Consider the following 21,068-nt stretch of genomic DNA (forward strand, 5'->3'; position numbering starts at 1 on the left):
CTAATCCAATTTATTTGAAAAACCTGAAATCATCAGCTAACAAATGACACAAATGACTGAACATAAATACCAGCTAGCAAGATTACACCACAATCATTCTGCATGAAAGGAAACATAAACTGAATATGAAAAAAAAGGGACATTTGACAACCAATAATTACATTTCAGCTCTCAAACATGCTGAAACTTGGACTTAGATGGAGTAAAGCCACGGGGAAAACTATCCCTTAGAAGAACAGCAGCAACACTTTGAGCCAGAGGAGTGAAAAAGGACATTCAATTTTTGCTTGACTTTGTAAACAACCACTGAATCATCATCCCACGCAGCTCTGTGGCACTTACAGATACTTCCCAATTACAATCACATGTACAATCTGCACTGGGAAGAGGGAAACTCACTGGTGTACTGGCTCGCCTTGTATCCTGCTTCAACCGACAGCAGCACCAAATGTTTACAATCTTTAGCGGGAGAGTGAAAGCTTTTAGTCTGCAGCATATCAGGACGAGGGGATGATGTTGTACTACAATAGTGCAAAAGACAAGATCGAGAGGTAATTTGTAGGACACAGATATCTATATTTACACAATGTTTCAAACTAATAATCAAACTTACAGTTTCACTTAGACTTCGTCAGCTTAAACACTAAAACAACATCACTTCTCCTGAGCAGAAGTGACCTTGTGACTCGAGAGACTGAGGAAATATCAACTCTTTCACAGAGCTCTGATCGCTCTTAAGCATATGGAGGATTAGATGGCTGTCAGTCATTTTATGATTGTCGCTGGCCCAAACCTCAGAGCTCGCTGTGCTCTTCAGACATAGAAAACGAAAGGTTTCAAGCCTCCAGCTGTAATGAATGAAAACACTTTTCAGAACGTAGGGAGGACAGGGACGCTTGAAACCTCGTTTTATTGCCACTTGAGTTTGTGGTTGCCAGGTGACTGAACTATGGACTGGCTCCCTCCTACCGTTCGGACCACACATTCCTGAAGGATTTTCATCTCCACTTGGACAAAATATAGGGTCCATCTACAGAGGAGGGCCTGGACAGAGCCGCTCCACTGGGAAATGTCAGCAGAATAAATACAAAAGAAACTGGCTGGTTGTGTAATAAAACGGTAATTGGTCTGGCACTAGAGTCTACCAAGTCTCCCAAAGTCATGCTGTCTCGGTTACAGTGTCTCAACAAAAGACCACTAATAAATACTTTTTACATTCTTCAATAATTCTGGCCCACAAAACATGGAAAAAATATATAAGGAAATGCACTGCGTTTACTGAGGATACGAAGATTTGGAAGGTGTCACTGCACGTCTTTCTACCCAAAACAAAAAGCAATGAATGAATATTTTACGAAACATGTGATCTGTCACTAAACATATAAATCTTATTTATTAGCAGATTTCCCTGAGATGGTTCTGCTCAGGCTGGTTTTCAAAGAAACCAAGTAATTACAACGAGCTTTTACAATCAGCAATGTTGGTCGTATCATTGGCAAATGAAGAGGTCCACCTCTTCACACATGGAATGAAGTTCAGCTCTGAGGCCTGTCAGAGGTGAACAGGAAACATGTTTAGTGTTTTGGTACTTCTGTAAATCATCACCTGACATGTAGGCCTCCCTCTGAGCGGACTTTAAGGGCATGTAGTGCAGACTTCATTCTGTATTACACCACTGTGTAGGTGTGTAGTGCTCATAGTGCAGTAGTGTTTATGTTTGGATGTATAGGAAACTCCAGTTCTGTGTATCACTTCCTCCTTTCTTGGTTAAATCATGCGCACAGTGGTGCCACATCTGGGTTTGCGGGGTTACAGCGGCACCGGTGGGTGGAACCGGTGTGTCAGACCAAATATCCCTCTCTGAGATCGTCTGGCGTCATGGCTGCTCTCCTGATACTCTCGCTGGGCCTCGGGCCGCCGCCACGCTTGGAGGCAGAGTGGACTGTTCTAAAGTCTCGGGAGGCGGGAGGCCTGGAGGAGCGAGCCCCAGATGAAGAGGAGACCACGGAGGCTGAGGACTTGAATGCTTCATGCTGCCTGCTGGGCTCCATGACTGTGTTAATGACTGCAGGGAGTAAAGAAAATAGATTTTTTCCTGATTGTTTGGATTCATAATACAGAAGTAACATTAAAATCATTAAAGATTTGTATCTGTATAACTCACCCTCAAGCTGTCGCTGAACTCTCCTGAGTTCTTTCAAGATTGACGTGATTTCCTGAAATACAGACATTCAGATTAGCTTAAACAAACATTAGTTGGTGTACCCTTCACTTGAGAATTGACAAACAGGAATCACCAACCTTGTTGTTGTTGTTGACAACCGGAATATCATTGTCAGAATTAACCTCGATTTCTTGCCAGATATCCATCCTGTCCTGGAACAGCACCCTGTGTGTGACACCACAGCGGATTAGAAAGTGAGCTTCTTGTTCTTTGAAGGGGACAATCCACATTTCTGTGTCCAAAACATGGCTGATTTTCTCTGTAACAAAGACCCTTTGGAGCTTTTTAATTGTGCCAAGAAGTAAATCCAATCAAAGTAAACAAAAACCTGTTTTTTTTTCTTCTTTGTTTTGTTGTTTTTTAATTATTTAAAAGCTGGAATAAAGAACAAGTTGTAGCTGCATCTCACAGTGGAAACTTTTAAACACCAACGATTCTATCTGCATCCATCTAATCTATTCAGAAGATTACATCTCAGCCCATATTGTCGGTTCGACTATACGTCTGTGTGCTGACTCATTGTTTAATAGGATTACAGGCTCAGTGCAGTCTGGTCGTCAGACAGGATCAATAAAGTTTTTCATCAAACCCAGATTAAGCATGAGAATGAAGGCTCTTTATTCAAGTGTGTGTGATGTGTTTTCTCCACATCTTACTTAATTTTCTCAGCAAGTTGCTCAGTGTTTTCTCTGATGGCCATGATGACCTGAGACACGGGATTCAGCATCAGATTGTCCACAATGACCTGGAGACAGGAAGAAAAAAGAAAAAAAAATCAAACACCTTATTATGATCCCCCAGTGCCATCATCACAGAGGCTTTAAAAATGAAGCGACATCAGACCTCTTCTCTGCTCCGATCTCGCTGCCTGGAGGTCTGCTCATGGTCACTTGCCCTCTGGTCAGGTTCCCTTGCAGTGGAACTTGGTGGGACTCTCTGGTAGTTTAATCCAGCCTCTGGAATATGATGAACCAGCTGCAGAACAATCACACCAGAAATTAGCGTTACAGTATAAGACAGGCAGAGAGAGGGATGCAAAAGGACAACAAAGGAGAACCGCCATCTTCGGTTTTAGTCGGCTGATCCAATAAAGATTTCATTCTTCTGTGTGTTAGATTAAGCAGCAACAACCCTTAAGGTAACACCTGACGTACCTGTTCGTGAGCAGTTACCGTGGAAACAGGTGCACTGCCCTCTCCTCCTGGGTTTTGTGGATCACCATCACCTGCCACGTCATGGATCTCTCTGGCCAAGATAGCTAGGTCTTTAGCCAGGTCCTGACTCAACCTAACAGGGAGGGAACACTTGTTAGAAAGACGGCTGAAGTGCTTTGTTTAGGAAACTAGAAACTATGTAGATATCAGAGTATCTTGGTACTCTGTGTGCCATCGCAGTAATTTAACTAGATCAAGATTGAGCAGTCAAATTACCACTAATCACCAATTTGATCTGGTGTTGGCTCCTTGGTCATTAGCCTCAATTTAACCTTTGGGAATCATATTAGCATCTACACCAGAAAAAAGCTAGTTCGTAATATTCCTTACCGTGCAATCTCAGCACTGTGGTTGGACCAGCTGTGGAGGGTTTCTCCTTCGTGGCTCTCCTCCTCAGAATCTCTGCTGCGGGGTTTCGGACGCATGACGACCACCGGCTGAGAGTGAGGCCGATTACGTGGGCTGTGGGAAGCTGAGGGAGGTTGGGAGCGTTTGTGTTTAGGAGTGCTCTGGTTTGAGTCGTACTCCTCGTCTGAGGTAGAGGTATAGTCAGAGCCTTTCTGTCGTCTCCTGGAGCCTTGGCGTCGTGAATTGGTTTGAGTTAGGGAGGATGAGCAAAGAGAAGTCGGGAAAACGGGAGAAAGAGACAGATGCCATCAAAGAAAAAACACCAGTGAGTATTTTAGATCACCAAAATCCTCCCCGGAACAAGAGACAGAAAAGTTGCTGTGGAAGACCTCATTTCTACAACTGAACAGAGAGCTCAGGCTTTTAGTTCTTATTTTTCTGTTTCAAACTCATTGTCATCTGAAATGAGTGCTTGACTTCCACAGTACAGCAGGTGAGTACCAGACAAATACCATGAAGTGAAGATTTTGTTGCATAACATTTTGTACACTGTTAGTATTGTTATCATTATCATGGCCTCAGAATTCTTATCAATTACTGTCAGCTGTGTGAGAGCACTGTGCAGATGAAGAAAAAATGTATTTTATCTAAAAAGTATTGTAGCATATGAGCCCTTTTTTAATCCTGCCACGACAAAACCAGGGCAGTCGATCTTGGGAGCACACACGCCGATGTTGTGGAATTGCTAACATCTGATCAGCACGATGGTGATAGAACTTTTCATATTGCAAATGGCTCCATCTTATCCTGTAATGTGACACAGCAGTGTTTACTTAAACACTTGTCTGACACTAACAGGCAGAATACTGACTTCTAACAGACCTGTCCTACGTGTGCAGAGGTGTGGGTGGTTACTGTGTGGCAGCCTAGTGTCATCTGAATGTGATTTAATGAAAGCGAAAACAGTGGAGGGCCGTGCTGATGTCACTGCACTCTGGCACATGTCTAATCAGAGGCTGCAGGTTTATCAACATACAGTATGTGTCCTGCTGCCCCCAGATGTCTGGATGGATTTAATGAGGGAGATGCTTTTCATGCAGTATAAAGCAGCAGAAACTGTAAAATCACTCATACCTGCTCAGAGATAAATGCTTACTGATTTACTGGCTTTCCTGTTTAACCACACTCAACAGTATTTTTGATGCTGATTTAAACACATCTACTGACTGGACAGTGTTTAATTAAAAAAGCTAATTTACATTTTAAGTGTTATTACCTCATCTTTATGGTTCTGAGATGTCTATTCTTAGTGCAAAATTTTCTGAGGAAGAAAACACAACTCACATTGCAGTGGCTCATTTGAATGAACCTACTTCCTGTTTGCTTATCTCCTCCCACCTGCGCACCATGTGGTCTGCGCTGGGCACCGAAATACAAAACAGAGGAGTAAGGCTCATTCAAAGGTCAGGAAAATATCAAACTGTCAGAGTGCTGTTTGCACTGGTTGTTGCGCTGTTATGAAAGTACGGCCCTAATGTTAGTGTTATTGATCAAAGTGAAAGTCCAGAGGCAATTCCCTTCCCAAATGACACTTTCTGAAAAGTACAGAACCCAGGTGTTATTTCCTGAAACATACAGGCATCAAACCAATTCACCACTGTGGTTGATTAACAGACCTTGTAATGGTTCCAATCCAGGCACAAGATCATTTTTTAACAATGCAGGAGTGAACTGTTATACCGGTATGTATGGGTGTCTGTATTATACTCACTTGCTGTGCTGCTGGCATATTTGGCACTGCCTGAACGTGCACGAGTGACTGGTGCCTTGTTCAGTGCTGCTTTCTGGGGTCTTTCTACAGCCTTGGGCCCTGGAGCAGAGGCCCTTCGAACTGAGCTGCTGCCAGACTCGGTGCTGCGGTTGGAGAAGCCTGTGCTCCTGCCCGTCCACTGTGGGGTGGAGGAGGCCTCAGTGTCGCTCGGTGTGTTGAAGGAGCTTGTCCGCTTACGAGGCATCGCCAGCATATCCAGCCTGGAGAGTTTCTTGGTTTCCTGAGGTTGCTTAGGTGGAGCGCTGGCTGCCTCCTGGGACAGCCTGTCTGTCTCCGTGCCCTCGTTGTCTGAAGCTTCTCCCAGGCGAGCCCGGCGGAGCATGGACGCTCTGGTGGGTCTAGGGGCTGACAAGCTGTTGGTGCGACTCAAGGCCTGGGACACTCTGGAGGTCTTGCCGTCCTCCTTCTGAAGGGGCACAGTGTATTTTCTGCGTGTTTGGTGGTTGTTTGACTCCTGATCAGAGTAAGGTAAGCTCTGAGGGTCGTCACTCAGGTCTGTGGAGCCACATTTCCCAATACTACGTCTCAGTCCAACCGGCCTTCTGATAGGTTCAGTCTTATTGTGGATGTCTGCTCCCTGAGAGCGCCACTTTTCTGATGTGCTGGACATGTGAACTGAGTCCTGACTGGCTATACTGGCTGAAGACCTCTCTCTATGGAGGCCACTGACAGAAGGTTTTTTAGTCAGTGTGTTTGGCCTGGTCTTGCTGCTATGTTGGCTGACTGTGCTGGAGGTGTCCACATCAGACTCCGCAGAAAGAGAGTCCACTATTGGAGGCGGTGCTGTTTCTGATTGCACTGCTTGGAGTTTGGCCTCCAGAACAGCCAGAACATCCTCTGTCTGTTTTAGGTAAGAATGAGTGTCCTGACTGCAGGCTCCCTGGAATGACTCAGGGTCTGGGTGTCTCTGAACAGGCTGGCTGGAGATGTTGGGCAATCTGGCATTGCTAGGCCGCTCCTTGGTGAAGCTCTCTTGTCTGATTAATGTGGATACTGTGCCCTCTCTGGACTCTGGACTCCGTGTCCCCTGGCCCAGGACAGGAGCAGACATACTGGGTTTGACTTTTCCAGAGTCCTGGTTACTTTTCGGTTTGGTCAGGGTGGCTGTTGAGAACGTTTTGGCTGTGTGTTTTCTTTCCGTTATAGGAGTGCTGGGTTTTGAGCCACCATGTTCAGGTTTGGACCCAGCCCCCTCTGAGCCTATGTAGAACGATGTAGCCTTGGCTGAGAGTCTGAGTTTGTCCTCATTTTTCTTCCTCTCCTCTGTGTCTGACAGCGGTCTCCTCCTCTGCTCTACAATGGAACCATCATCTGACTTGCTAGCGTCACTCAAGCTGTCGGGCTCTACATCATCCTGCACTGATAACCTGTGAAGACCATCCTGAGAGCTGGGGCCCACCACACTATTCTCCTCTGCATCAAATGTTGTACGCAGGTCATAATGAACATGAATGCTGGGAGTCTGAATGTCACTCTTCTCCTCAAGTGGTACCTGGGGCAGAACATGCCGAGCTCTTGAGCCATCGGAGTCAGCGCTGTCGTGATTTCGGAGGAGCGTGTTCTTGTGGATGATTGTGCCTCGTGCTGAAGTGACACAGTTTTAATGCATATTAACCACACATGGTGAAACGGATTATCATTCATATTCATCAGGGTGTCTCATTATCATTTCAAATAGACTCATGTCTCGTCAGGTGGCTTACCCCCTCCCGCCAGCTCCATCTGGGAAGGAATGTCAAAGAGGCCAGACGAAGGGCCAGATTCTATGTAGCTGTCTGCCAAGCTGGCCCAGCAAGACATCCACTTAGGAGCACCCTGTAACACTGCACCTGCTGGCTGAACCTGCATGAGAAAACATACAACTTATTCAATATCTTAAAAAAAGCAATTTTGAAGACAGTCATTTTTATCATATGATTTCCTTAGTGCGAAACACTGTTACTATGACAAACAAAGAAGATACTGTACATCAACTGGTTTCATGAGTTATAAAATGCAGATTTTTTTTCTTGTATTCAGTTAGAAAGAAAAACCAAAACAATCAAGAACCCCGAATCTGTGAGGAAACTGAAGTGAATCAAGAAATCAGGAGAGAGATATAGCAACAAAGAAAAGAAAGCCCAAGAAGGCAGATCGAGACAGCGCAGCATCCATACTGATTGATGCGTTTTAACATTCACGATTTACCGATCCAATACATGATTTAACTGACTTTTAGAATTGGTGTTAAATGTATTGATTATTCCATCCAATCACTGATCCCAGAGCAGGAAGGTTTACCTTTACCAGACTCTGTCCCTGTTCTGGAGCTGGCCTCACCTCCCCACTGCTACTCTGCCTATGCTGCTCCCTGCCCTGAACAATAACAGGCTTAAATGCTGATGATGTTTCTGCTTCGCTCTTGTTGGTTCGCTCTGGGCTCTCGAAAACACCAAACACCTGTCAGGAACAAAGCAGTGCAAGTGGATAAGTGGGACTGCCAATGTCTGTAGCTCAATCTGAGTTTCTCACAAGAGAGAGGACACTGGTGAATTGCAAATCCAACGCATTTCCTTAAAGTAACATGTTGCGATTATCAGCCTTATAGCATACAATATTTACATAAATTAAATGGAGAAAGAAGCTTACCTGGTCAATCTGGTTCCGTGCCTCTTCAAGCTCTCTATCGGGAATATCTGTTTCAATGGTGTAGGTTCCTGCATCGCTCAGACTATCCTCCTCTTCATTTCTGGGGACAACATGGGGGCTCTTGACTTCCACGTTCTGAGACGCCAGGGCCACTAAAGGGGCCTGTAGGGGAACAGGCTGATGGATAGGAGAGGAAGTCTGTGGCTGGTATGTAGTGTTAGATGGAGGGGGACTAGTCTCGGATACTAACACTGTCTCTGTTTTAGCTGCTGAAGGAGGACTAGCTTTATTCTTTTCCCAGCTGGCAGAAGAGGACTGCTTTGCTTGTTTGAGGAATTCAGCAGTAAATTCCTGGGCAAGTTTGGATCTCCGGCCTACACTGCTAAAGGGCCTTGCAGACGCAGATGATGAGGAGCGGGAGGAAAAGCCGGTGCTGATCCGGTCCTCTGTCTTCTCCCTTCGTAGTGAGCCAGCTCTTTGGGGGCCCATGGAAGCAGGGCCCTTCAGGGGGATGGTGTATCGTTGGGTTGGGGGAGTGATGGAGGCTGGAGACGGGACTTGTCTCTCCCCAGTAGGGCTTGAGCTCTTTCTCGACTTCTCCTGCTGGACCCTGAGGCCTGAGGGCTCAGGTGGGGATGTATTATTGGTGAAGGACTGCGAGCGCTTCTTCCTGGAGTTATCATCAAAAAATTCAATGACAAAGGCCTGGTGAGGCTCAGCCTTGCCAACACCGGATAGGGACTGAGACTCTGGTGGAGAGCAGGACAAAGGCTCCTCAAAGTCAGGGGAGGTGAAGCGCTGTGGTGGGGAGGCTCTCAGGGATTGTGGACACCCCTGGGACCCAAACTGAGGCTCTGATTGGAGGAAATCATTTCCACTGATCACAGGATCCCCTGAGTCACTGTGAGTGCCATCTTCACGGTGGTTTGCTGATAATAGAGAGACAGGTTAGCTTGAGAGTTAGCACATTATTGCCATAAAAGCCAGACTTCGTATAAGTGACTCACCTTTCGTGATCTTCAGCAGTGAAGGGTCACTGTTTGTGCTATACAAGTCTTCAGCGTGTGACCTCCTCCTCAACATGCTAGCATTGCTTTGGACCAGCCAATCAGCAACTTTGCTTTCTGCTGACATCACCTCAGTGGGTGCAGTGATAGTGTCTGTGGAAGCTTGCTTGCGCTGCTGGCGGAAAGAAAACTTGGTCACGTGGTCCTTGATCTTCATTTTACCTGGTGAGCATTCATCAAATTCGATGGTGAAGGAGGCATGGCTTTGGACCACGGGAGGTGTTGGGGTGGAGGAGACACACTGGGTGGGATCTGGAGTATCCTTTGTGGGAACCTCATGAACCTGCGACTCAGGTTTCTTGGCAAGTCGCGGCTGGGATTCCTTTGTTGGGATCTCAAAGTAGCTGGGCTCCCGGCGGTAGGAGAAGGTGGACTTGGTCTGACTGTCAGACAGAGAACCGTTGATTTCATATCTGGACACATCTTTAGCGGAATCTGTTAGCAATCAAGAGTGTTGCGACACACACAGATACACAGCAAGCATTAGTGATGGTTCTACATAGTGTAATCTACTAACTGATTGAATGACTACAGAAAGAAAACCTTTTTGGCATTAATAACAGAAATGTATATATGTTCATCTAACTACAACTCTGATGATTGGGATGTCACTCTCACACAATCCCTGAAACTGGGAGATACAAATCACACAAAGATTCCAGCTGTTAGACAGACAACAAATCCGCCAGTTGCTCTTTGGGGGCCAGTTGGATATGGCCAAATATCACTTTAGGAGCTCAGTGTCCAGCGGAGGGTAGCTGAGCAGGAATAATCTCTTTCAGCCTGGGCAACATGAGGCAAACAATCACCCTTCCTCCCCCATTCCAGCAGCTTTGAGGGTCATAATCCATCACGAGGCAGACAGGCACTGCCCACTGGCTTGGCATGGTATGGCCTGGCTAACAGTCAACAACTGGCGGCCAGAGACCTGCCTTGGGCTCAACACCATCCATCTCTCACTGACCCACAAAGGGCATCAGATAGCAGTGGCATAGAAAAGCATGTCATTACAAATTAGGGTCTAATTCACAGATGTGGGATAACAGAAAATAATTAGAGCACCAAAATATATTTTGCTTTAACGCTTCAGTATAAATATCATAAATGAATCAGTTTGTAGAAGTGTTAGTAAAAACATAAGACACGCTCTCTGACCTGGAGACTCTGGCGATTTTCCACCTCTGTTCTGTGTTTTACTGGCTGGATCTTCATCCTCCCCCCACCAGGACGGTTGGCCATAGAGGGGAGTAGGCTTGGATATCGGAGAATCTGTGGCAGCTAACAGACACGTAAACACAAGCACAAACACACACCATTAGGCACATGGTTACGCTCAGGCACAGGGAGGGATGGGAGCGAAGAAGAAAGAGCCAAACAAAGAACTGAATTTATACAGCCTCTTGTATTCACAAGGCAATACATTTCTGTTTGTCACATGGTAGCACAATGTTGTGTCTGGGTTTAGCAACAATAATAATGCTGTGTGATATTGGAGCTCAGAAAGACAGAGGAACCCTAACTCTAATACCATAGCCTTTGGGTTTTTAACAATTCCTACACATTCCCACGAAATAGAGAGATAGTGAGGGTCGCACAAGCCACCAAAACATAATCCTGTGAATTGGGACAAAGTTAATCCTAATCTTCAAAGAAAAAAAAATATAATACAGAATATAGGATAACAACAGCATCTGAAGTGAGGCTTCTTGTAGACAGTGACACTCATTGTTTGCACACTGACCTGTCTATGTGCTCCCTATACAGGTGCAACCTGGGAAATGGGGGTTATTCTGATGATGTTGTTTCTGAACTGGTGTTTAGCCGCTGACTTGCCCGTACACACATACCAGCCAGCCTATATGGCACTAATCAGATCATCTGCATGCAGCTTGTCGGCCTGATACATGGACTAAAAAAGCTCTCTGGATTTTAATGTGGTGGCTTCACAATCCTAAGCATCAACGGCACTTCACGACTGTTGCCTTGGACACACACAATAAGACATCAACACAGTGACGGGAGAAACAGAGGGGCATGTTACTAATTTCTCTCCCCTTATCCAATCCTCTCCTTTTAGCTTAAGAAAACATGGCTGAGTGTCCCAGCTAAAGTGGACCGAGCACAGTCCTGAAATTGTGGCCTCATGAAAAGTTTTCAATTCCTAGACTACTACTAGATTGAGCCAAATTAAAGTATTTTCCATTATCTGTCACAGGAGTTGGGAGTATTTGTCTCAGTAAGTTAATTTTTTTTGGTCAGACATTTTGACAGCATAGTATCTCACTACATGAGCAATGTGTTAAAAATAGATTAAACATTAGGGCATATCACATAGTGTGTGTATATATATACTGTATCAGGGAACATGTGAACGATTCATTTCATGCCCCTTAAGAAAAAACTAAATAGCCCCAGGTCCTGGGAGAGTAAAGTAGGCCTGACTGAGTCACACACTGTACAAGTGAAGTGTCCTGCCCTGACAGACAGCTGGAGGATTGGACACACTCCACATCCTGTGCAGCTGCAGGGGAAAACAAGCAAGAGCACACAGAAAAAAAGGGAAAAAAGACATACACAGCTCTCTCAGCACTCGATAAGTGACAGAATTGTTCATCATTTGTGTGATTAAAAACCCACCAAAACCAATATGAAGCACCCAGTCCTGAGTAAACACAATATAACTAGACTGTATCAAGGCCTTCGGTCAAACTAATTCAGCCAAAGAAAATGAATTTGCATGTAGTCAACAGAGCTATGCAGGCTCGGTCTGGTTGTGCAATTATGTGCAGGACTTTTGATTTCTCCTCATGAGGAAAATAGCTGTAGACTTCTCTGCACATGTATTTTTAAGCATGTAACACAAGTGCAACTTTCTTTCCAGTAACATACTATGAAATGCCATCTTTATCTTCTTGCGACTGTATATTCAGCAGGACAGCGGAGGCTAGTTTAGTTATCTCACTGTGTCACAACAACACAGGGCGAGACTGCTGTCACACTGCAGGTGGTAACTGCATGGCCCCTAGTAAATGTGGCTTCAGTGAGCATGTTCAACAAAGAGTTTGCAGTCACAGATTCACCGTGGTTAGCTTATAGCCGCAGGAGATACAACTACACTCCCATCCAAGTAAGAGACAAGGCTCGCTAAGTGTCTTCCAAAGTGCTGCAGCTCAAAGACGCGTTTGTAAGGCACTCTGAGGTCCATGAGCCTAAAGCTGGAAAAGTCCTATTTTAAGCACCAATCATAGTTTTCTCTCTACGCTCACAGGGGGCGATTTTGGAGCAGAAAACCCAAGACCTGCTAAATCAACAACAGCTGGAATAGGTTTTGTCGATTTGAATGATCTTCATTCACAAAGTGCTTTCTCTTGAACTCACAACTCTCTCTGACTGTTCCACTGCTGCCTGTAATATACAGCAGGATTCATTCATTACAGCTCAGGGTCAGGAGGGCATGACAGCGACTGGAAATATAAGCAGCAGCAAATCCACCACCGGCGACATAGACAGAAGTTGCCTTGGCAACAAAAAGTCTGACACCTTTCTAATTCTTGTACAACACGTGTTGAATCATCATCGGCGTGTTTGGCAGCACCCCACCTTGTCCGCAGTCAGGCGTGGCTGACAGAGATAAGACTGCTTGTCCTCTACTCTTTACCCCTCGGCCTGCCTGGCAAGCTCTTACTCATGTATACTCATACTGCCAACTGCAGAATGTTAAGATCTACTTCTTTACTGACACCACAGGATTGTAGCCTCAGCCTCTCAGCTCACATGGGAGCCTAATCTCACACCAGGGAGACTCTTAATAAAAGAAGCCACAACTGCTTCATCCACTGATCTACAGCCAAAGTCATGCAGCACATGGAGTCAGAAAGACTTCCTCTTCCTCATGTGTGCGTGAAGTATTCAAATCCTCTTCAGCTGGGACAGTTCCTCTCAGGCAACAAGAACAATTGACCTGCTGCTGCTATCATAAAACCTGCCGCCTTCCTGCTGATATGTGCTATGATGGACTGTGTGTGGACACAGTTGTTTACCTGTGAGAGACTGGGCTCTTCGCTCAGCCCTGTCCTGCAGTTTGACATTGGAAGTGGAGCCTTTGCTCTTTTCTGAGCTCTGGAGCTGCTGCTTTTCCTTCACCTTGGCCTCCAGGGCTTTTATACTAAGCTGCAGCTGGCTGGTGTACTTCTCGTGCTGCACAAGACAGGAGGGAAGCAGGATGTGAGAACCACTCAGCCAACAATCAGTACAGATAAAGCTGTCCTCAAAAAAAAAAAAAACTGGGCTTAAACACATATTAAACACATACATTTATTGGCAAAAAATAGCATGTTTCAATTGATTGAAATGAGTGTTTACACTTCAAAGTGAAACATTTCTTCTTTTTTTAGGTAATTGTACATTTTAAGCCCATAATTTTTGCTACCCAGAGTGTAGACGACTAAACCTTTTTGTTTGTATGGAATGGGCCTTTAAACTCTATGCTACATTTAGGGTGTCTATCATTTGGCCTGGCTGCTGCCCACACTTAGCTGGGTTGTGGTTATTACAATGAGGATGGAAGAGTTTTACAGGTGACACAGTGCACCGAGGGCACTAAAGCAGCGCATTAAAATATCCACAATAAGAAAGGCACCGTCGTGGGCAGTAAACAAGATCTCTTCCAACACTAAATCACCAGTTATCCAATTTGTCTCAAAGCACAGAGCTCATCATGAGGAGTGACAACAGTTGGCAAAGGGAACCTGACCAACTAAGGTCACACACATTACATCACATTTCACGCCTCAAATCGAAAAATGTCACATCCTTTATTTAGTCTATCAATCAGTTAGTTTATACAGGAAATTAACCTGGAATATTTTAGCTGTTGTCAGTGAAATTACAAACATTTTCTGGTTATTGTGCTTGCTTTTCTGTTGTGTTTTTTGACTTTATCAGACAAAGTAGGAAATATTTTATAGGAAGTTAGTAGTTTTAACGAGCTTCAGTAGCTTACAATGAGCACTTGCAATAATTTCTGATATTTCATGGTGATAATTGGAAAAAAATGATTAATCAATAATGAAAATAACAGAAGAGCACTGCCATTTATCTTTATCAACAGGGACCTATGGCGCACACTGTCAGTATTACTTACTTTAAGAGCTTCCTCTGGGACCTTGTGTTGACTCTTCTCCAGGATATACACATGAGCATGTGCAGAAGGAGTTAAGGTACACAGACATACCTTCATTTTCATCTTTTTGTAATCACAGTTTAGTGGCTGGCTTAGGGACATCAAACATCTCACGCAAGATGTTTGTTGGAACAGGGACTAGAAGGACAACATACAAACTCAGAATACAGATCTGCTACCTGAAGTCTGGTACATGTGCAGTTAGTACTCTTTAGCCTAGTTTTCACCTCATCTCCAAAGGAGTTCAGAAGTACCTTTTTCTGCCGCTTGCAAGGGGGAAAACAGATAAGCAGCAGAGACCTGTTGCAATTCAAACGAGCTCATATCTTCAGACCCACTCCTTGAAACATGCAGAAATCACATGGCACATGCTGGCCACAAACATTCCCAAATGTCTCTGTGCTCTAAACAGCTTTTCCCTCTGTTATCTTGAGTTTCACCATTCAGGAGTTTTCTGCTTGGGGGGTCAAAGGGTGCAGGAGATTTTCTCTTCACAGTTGACCATAATCTAAAACCCCTGACTGAACAACTAGAGGGGATTAACATTCCGATGGAGCAAAAGACCACAGAGGGGAGAAAAAATGTTAAAAATTTGTGTCAGTGAGGGCAGCCAATCACCAACTTAAACTGTGCCGGCTGAAGAACAGAAAGTCTGAGCTGAGCCAAACATGTGACTAAGTGAGTAACATAAAAAAGGATATCATAGCCGAAGCGAATGACATCAGAGAGCTTGAGGGTGATGTATGTTTGGTCTGGTATTCTCAGGTCATTCACAAATGTCTGCAAAACAGAGAAAAATAACATCAAGTTCAGATCATTAATGAAGCAAACATGTTGACTCACAGGTGACAGGCTCTCTAATTCCTTGCAGCACGCACTCAAATGCTGTAAGGTGCTTTGCAATTGGCCCTTTTCCAACTGAAAGTTAATCCACAAGCACATTAAAACTCTGATGAGATTATGTTGTTATGCAATGTGCGTCTCTGCTTTTGTGGAATGCTTAATGGCCAGGTGGAGGTAAATACATGCAACACTGCTTAGTTTGTGGATTAATTAGACTTCTGTCCAAACCAACAGCTGAGTTTATCATCAAGATAATGCTGGAGGTGTGCAGAGGAGAGAATGAGGCAGCAAATTTTACTCTTTACAAAATAAATGAACATCAGTGGGGAAAAGCGGAGCCATGTTGGATTTCAGTTACCGTTCTGCTCTGATTAGTCTGGCTGCAGTCACCAAGGCCAAGAGAAACACTCTCTGAGAACAATCAACGGTATCGCCCACTGCTCAACTCTGGATTTCTTTGGGATAATGGTGCAATGAAGTGGCAACAGAGCGGTGAAGGGGAAGGGGGGCTACAGGGTGAGATAGAAAGAATGGGAAGGAAAAAAATGGGGTCCAGTCCAGCAGGAAAAGTCTCCAGTCTTCTGATGACCACTGTTCTACCAACTGTCCCCGTCTCTGGCACGCACAGAGGGGTATTTTGTACTCTGGGAGTTGCTGTGGGAGCCCAGTGGTCGGCTCCTTTATCAACCTGGGCTGAGGCAGGTAGTCTGATACGGGAGGTGGACTCACTCACCCCATTCAAGCTGCCCAGGTCCTTCACCATGTGCTCATCTGTGTTTTTGTCGTAGTTGATCACAGCGTGTTGTTTGTCCACACTGCGAGACTGCAACGAAAGTAAAGCAAAAGTCGAGCGATCGTTTAATTAATTTTTTAATTAATTCGAGCAAAAACACCAAGCACTGTGTTTCTCAAATGCAGCATTTTACTAATTTTGTCTACTTTTCTGTGTTTTATATCATTTCAAACTGAATATTTTTTGCTTTTGTATTGTTAGTCAGACAAAATAAGACATTAGAGGCCATGGACTTAACGATTAATAGGCCAAACAATCGATAAAGAAGAGAACTGTTGTTTGCAGTGCTCAAAGTCATTATCATTCCTACCCTCTTATTCTAAATTAGGACTTGTGGATAAAAACTTAACATTTGACCAGAGTCTGATAGCCCTTGCCCCCACACAATACAATCTTAAATAGCTGGTCCTCATCCACCAAACTCCACATGCAAAGCTCAAGTCCTTGTGCATGTGGTCTACCTTTCATTCACCAAAGGAAAAATGCACTTACTTCTAAATATGCTCCCATCAATTAAGTGCTAACTGTACAAGTGATTCAGACTGACTCCCTCGCTCTTCCCTGCTCATTAGGCACTCTGGGCCTCCTCGTCACAAAACTCACAGAGATTGAAGGTGACTGCCAAACTCATTTGCAAAATTACCCAGTCTTCCAATGGTCCATTTACAGGGCTGACATACACTCTTCCACATCACCTACTAACTGGGATAAACAACGTTCAGAGGCTCTGTGCACGTCTGTGGGGGCCTATTCACTCAGGGGACTTCCATATAACTTCTTGCAAAAATACTGAACAGCACATGCCCACATGATTAGGTTAACTTTGCAGCAGCACTAAGAATACCACGTTCCTAATTTGATGAGCCTTAGCTTTTATGCCCCCATTTATCAAAGTAAAAATGTTAGCTCTGGCACTAGGAAACAATAACTATGACAGTGAATTAGACAACATGCAGTCACTATTATTGTAGGAGGCATGGAGATACAGACATTGATCAGTTGCTATGGAAAGTCCAAACGTTCAAGTTGAGGCCCTCGGCTATGATACTTGATCCGACTTCACTTCCCCTCAATCTCTGCTTTTCACGCCAAACAGGATTCTCGTGTCACAGACATTGAACTGTGTTTTGAATGGGGAAAATGCATTGAGCCACAAACAGAAAAACAAATGATTAAAGGGTTAAAGACAATTTGGATCAGAATACGACTGTGTGCCAAGACAGGAAGCAGTCTTGAGCATTAAAGCAGAGCCAATAGAAAAGCCTGCATCATTTCGGGCTGGGAGAAGCTGAGGTTTTTTTTTCCTTGATCAGGCAACGCCTAAATGTGGACATGAGCAACTTTTCAATCTAACAGACCTCTGTGGTTGGCACTGGCTTTTCTGAGCATTACGCAGTGACTGAGGAAAGTATAAACAACTGCTTCTGAGGCAGCATTCCTCTTTCACTGCTCTAAATACAGAGTGAGGAGAAAATGGGAGGGAGAGTATTATACCACAAAGAAACTGGAAAAACAACGCAATGAAATGCTTTAGCTGTGTTTTAAGTCATTGTTTGAAAGGCTGTCAGGGGCAACTCTGTGTGAAGACAATGTCACCAGGTGACACACACACGAAGCCTGTAACGAGCCTCCCGCTGGTGTTTCACATATTTGTGTGATGAGCTGTCGTGTCAGTATTAAAGCTAAAGAGCATTTTTGACACACAAATTACAGTAAAGACCAGTTCGGTCTTCATATGAAGACCAATATGAATACCGAACTGGCACCAGGAACCAGTTTGGACTCATATGACACGTGAGCAAGCACACACACACACACACATTCTCTGTCTGTCACACACCTGCAGCATTAGCTCGCAATCATCCCGGCCAACAAAGATCATCTCGCGTGGCAAGCGGTGGCGTGTGCCAGAGCTGCTGACCAGGAACCATGACGTCACACTCATGTTGGGGCCACGAGTCAGGATCTTCTTAGCATCCTGGGGAAAGACAACAACAACAAGATGAGACAAAACGACCAGGAGGGCATTTCAATCAAAGACACGCAAGACTGAACAATTGTCAAAATTCAATAGCTGTGTTTCTGTACAATGCTAGGTGTCTGCTGTTGTGAAAGCACGCTTAAGCGTAGAGATTAATGAAGGGAAGCTATCACCTCGCCTTAGTCAGACCTGTTTTTCCAAACAATTCTGGTCTGTCTGTGCTACTACTGATATAATGCAATTAAGTAAGGTTATCCACTCTGAACACGCAGCGTTTAGTGTGTTGGCGAGTCAGACAGGTTGGGGACACACTTGCATGTGTCAACAGAGGACGACTGTTAAGGACAGACAGGTTTCCAAGTCAACAGAGGATATTGAGTTATAACTCACAAATGCAGATTACCTAATTGAATAAAAGATAAAGAGGATAAACCCCCTTTCAAACAGGGTCTGTTTAACTGGGGAGGCATGCTGGGAAACCTGTTGCGAAGTGACGCCTGCGAGTAACGTAAATTAAGCTAAGTTAGCTAACAAGTTGAACTTCCACTGCTCAGGTGTTTACTTCCTGTATTAACCTCGGCTACCTAAACGTGACTGCCAAAGAAACACTAGCTAGAAAATAGTCTTTACATCTTAAATTACAAGCTATCAATTGACTCGTAATGTCAGCACTAATATTGTTTTAAACTACACCGCGCTTTGTTTGAGCCCGTCGGTGACAGCGAGGTTGTTTAGCTAACGTTAGTGAGTCTCTGGCTACACCGAAACAGGCTTTTTCCAACGATTTGCTCCCAACAAGGACGTAACGTTACCTTTAGCGCCTTCTCCGTTTTACTCCTGAGTGAAGCCAGGGTTTCACGTCCTACAGCAAATGAAATTCGACGACCGACATGCACGACAAGAGCGCCAGGTAACACTGGACAGGTAAATTTCGATCACACCCTCTTCTTCCTCTGGGAATGACAACCAGGCGAAACTCTCCTCCAACGCCTCTTGTGCCGACACGGTGACGTAGCCTGACAAGTCGCATCAAACGCTTTACTTTGAGCTGAGAGGTGGAGAGAGGTAAGAGCTCTCACTCTGTTTGTTTCCTGGAAAAGTCATCGCCCTACGCCCTCTAGTAGCGTGGCAAAAACTTCAATATATAAAAAGTTAAATATTAGTATTATATAGTACGAGTATAAGTTATCATATTTCATATATCGCATTTGAGTCATATCTTCGTGTGTTATGAATTGTGTGACAATGAAACATTGTCAATAGGGAGATGGGTTTTAAAATGTATTATGTAATATTTTAAAATCCTTGTACAGAAAGCTGGTTTGTATGGGCCCCAGTAAGAATTTGTGTCGTTGCTTGGGGGAAAAAATTGCAGACGTAGCGCACACACGTCCGGATTAGAGACCTTTTTTGCAGACCTGACTAGAGTTTTAAACAGCTGGTGAATCATTACCTTTTTATAGACGATCTTCGGCTATTATCACTGCTCGATAGGACTTCGTTGATCCTGTGTTTCAAGCTGGCAGGTCGAACGGGTCAATAGCAAGGAAATCATTGCTTTAAAGTGGAATAAAATGATTGGTTTTCTTTTGCAAAGCTATAAAATAGAAGTTGAAACTGCCCGTGAAGAGAATAATGTAGCTGAAACACGCGTGAGGCACATCATTAATTGCTCTGCATGAAAATATCACAGCCCAAGTTGAATTCAACTTGCAGTATCTTCCATCTAAGCTCATCTAATCATCCGTTCTCAATTCTAACCAAGCAAAACCTGAGGTGATGATGCGTGGATGAGGAATATTAATCCACCGTAAATATTTTTTTTACATGAGTAATATCCGCTAGATGGCGCTCTAGTTCCAATTTACCATATTGATTTTCAACACTTGGGTTTGTGCCTTAGGATTAATTCAGAATGTTGAGGGCAATTTCAATGAAGCCACAAAGTCACCGACGACTGCCTGTGTTCGTGTTAGGTACAAAGTCAGTCAAACCATTCATTTATCCCAGTCAACACACACTGATGTAGGGTTACAGTCATATACCTCTGCTTATGACAACACACTGAGAGCAATATGCATATTCTCAATGTGCTGGTAGTAAGCAGTGGTGGGAGAAACGCTCACATGTTTTACATAAGAAAAAAAAAAAAAGGAGTACCACTGTAAAAATACTCAATTACAAATGAAGGTCCTGCATTCAAAATTTGACTGAAGTAAAAGTACAAAAGAGTCAGCTTTAAAATATACAGAAAGTACAAAAAGTAGAAGTAGTCATCATGCTGAATGACCCATTTCAGAATAATGTGTATTGTACTGTTCGATTATAATTATTGATGCATTAATATGTATCTCTGGAATGTTGCCACTGGCAATGGCATGGCTTATTTTCTCTATATCTATTTCACCAAGGGATCAATAAAGTTTAATCTTAATGTATAATATTACATCATATTTTATTTGCTGATTATATGTGTTAAAAAATACAACTATTCGCTGGGAACTGGACTGGAGTAGAAATATAAAGTAGCATAAAATGGTAATACTCAAGTGAAGTAGAAGTACCTCAAAACTGTACTTCAGACTAGCACTTGAATGCAGGATGAGCATCTCTACAATAATATAATGATGAACGATATGACGATATGAATGAAGATATAATGATCTTCCCACATATTACATGTATTCTACATTAATCACGATGCAGGCAAGAATGTAAATGATGAATGTGTCTCGACGCCACTCTGAAGAAAGTGAGTGCAGTTTATTCAAAATATAAAAAGGAAAAATTTTGTCACTTTTTCCCAGGGATTGACAGCCATGCAACAGATGTGTGTACAGAATAGAACAACATGGCAAATTTGCAGTACATCGACACTCACAATGATAAAAATTATCAGTGGCTCTTAAATGTATATGAAGAACATGGATCCAAACAGACCATTCACACAGATAGGA

General features: G+C 43.9%; 1 protein-coding gene across 1 annotated transcript; it reads right to left on the bottom strand.

Annotated features, from left to right (window-relative positions):
* Positions 1-4: 4 nt before the first annotated feature.
* Positions 5-19,085, bottom strand: cep170ba (centrosomal protein 170Ba). The gene is made up of 19 exons (XM_070979485.1): positions 18,924-19,085; positions 17,971-18,108; positions 16,071-16,160; positions 15,196-15,274; positions 14,456-14,514; positions 13,353-13,509; positions 10,468-10,590; positions 9,253-9,747; positions 8,246-9,174; positions 7,937-8,056; positions 7,321-7,459; positions 5,558-7,201; positions 3,769-4,015; positions 3,379-3,511; positions 3,068-3,199; positions 2,881-2,969; positions 2,302-2,389; positions 2,165-2,216; positions 5-2,065 (listed from the first exon to the last, which is right to left on the bottom strand). The coding sequence occupies exons 2-19, from the start codon at positions 18,073-18,075 to the stop codon at positions 1,842-1,844; spliced, it is 4,905 nt and encodes a 1,634-aa protein (XP_070835586.1). The 5' UTR covers positions 18,076-18,108; positions 18,924-19,085; the 3' UTR covers positions 5-1,841.
* Positions 19,086-21,068: the final 1,983 nt, after the last annotated feature.

Source organism: Chaetodon trifascialis, chromosome 14 (genome assembly GCF_039877785.1).
Source record: "Chaetodon trifascialis isolate fChaTrf1 chromosome 14, fChaTrf1.hap1, whole genome shotgun sequence".
In the NCBI taxonomy this organism is placed as follows: domain Eukaryota; kingdom Metazoa; phylum Chordata; class Actinopteri; order Chaetodontiformes; family Chaetodontidae; genus Chaetodon; species Chaetodon trifascialis.

Excerpts from the sequence above, each read along its gene's own strand:
- cep170ba (XM_070979485.1), bottom strand. The coding sequence starts at position 18,075 with ATGAGTGTGACGTCATGGTTCCTGGTCAGCAGCTCTGGCACACGCCAC. Across the intron at positions 8,057-8,245 it reads CACGGAACCAGATTGACCAG|GTGTTTGGTGTTTTCGAGAG; the intron begins GTAAGCTTCTTT and ends TGTTCCTGACAG. Across the intron at positions 7,202-7,320 it reads GATGGAGCTGGCGGGAGGGG|CACGAGGCACAATCATCCAC; the intron begins GTAAGCCACCTG and ends GTGTCACTTCAG.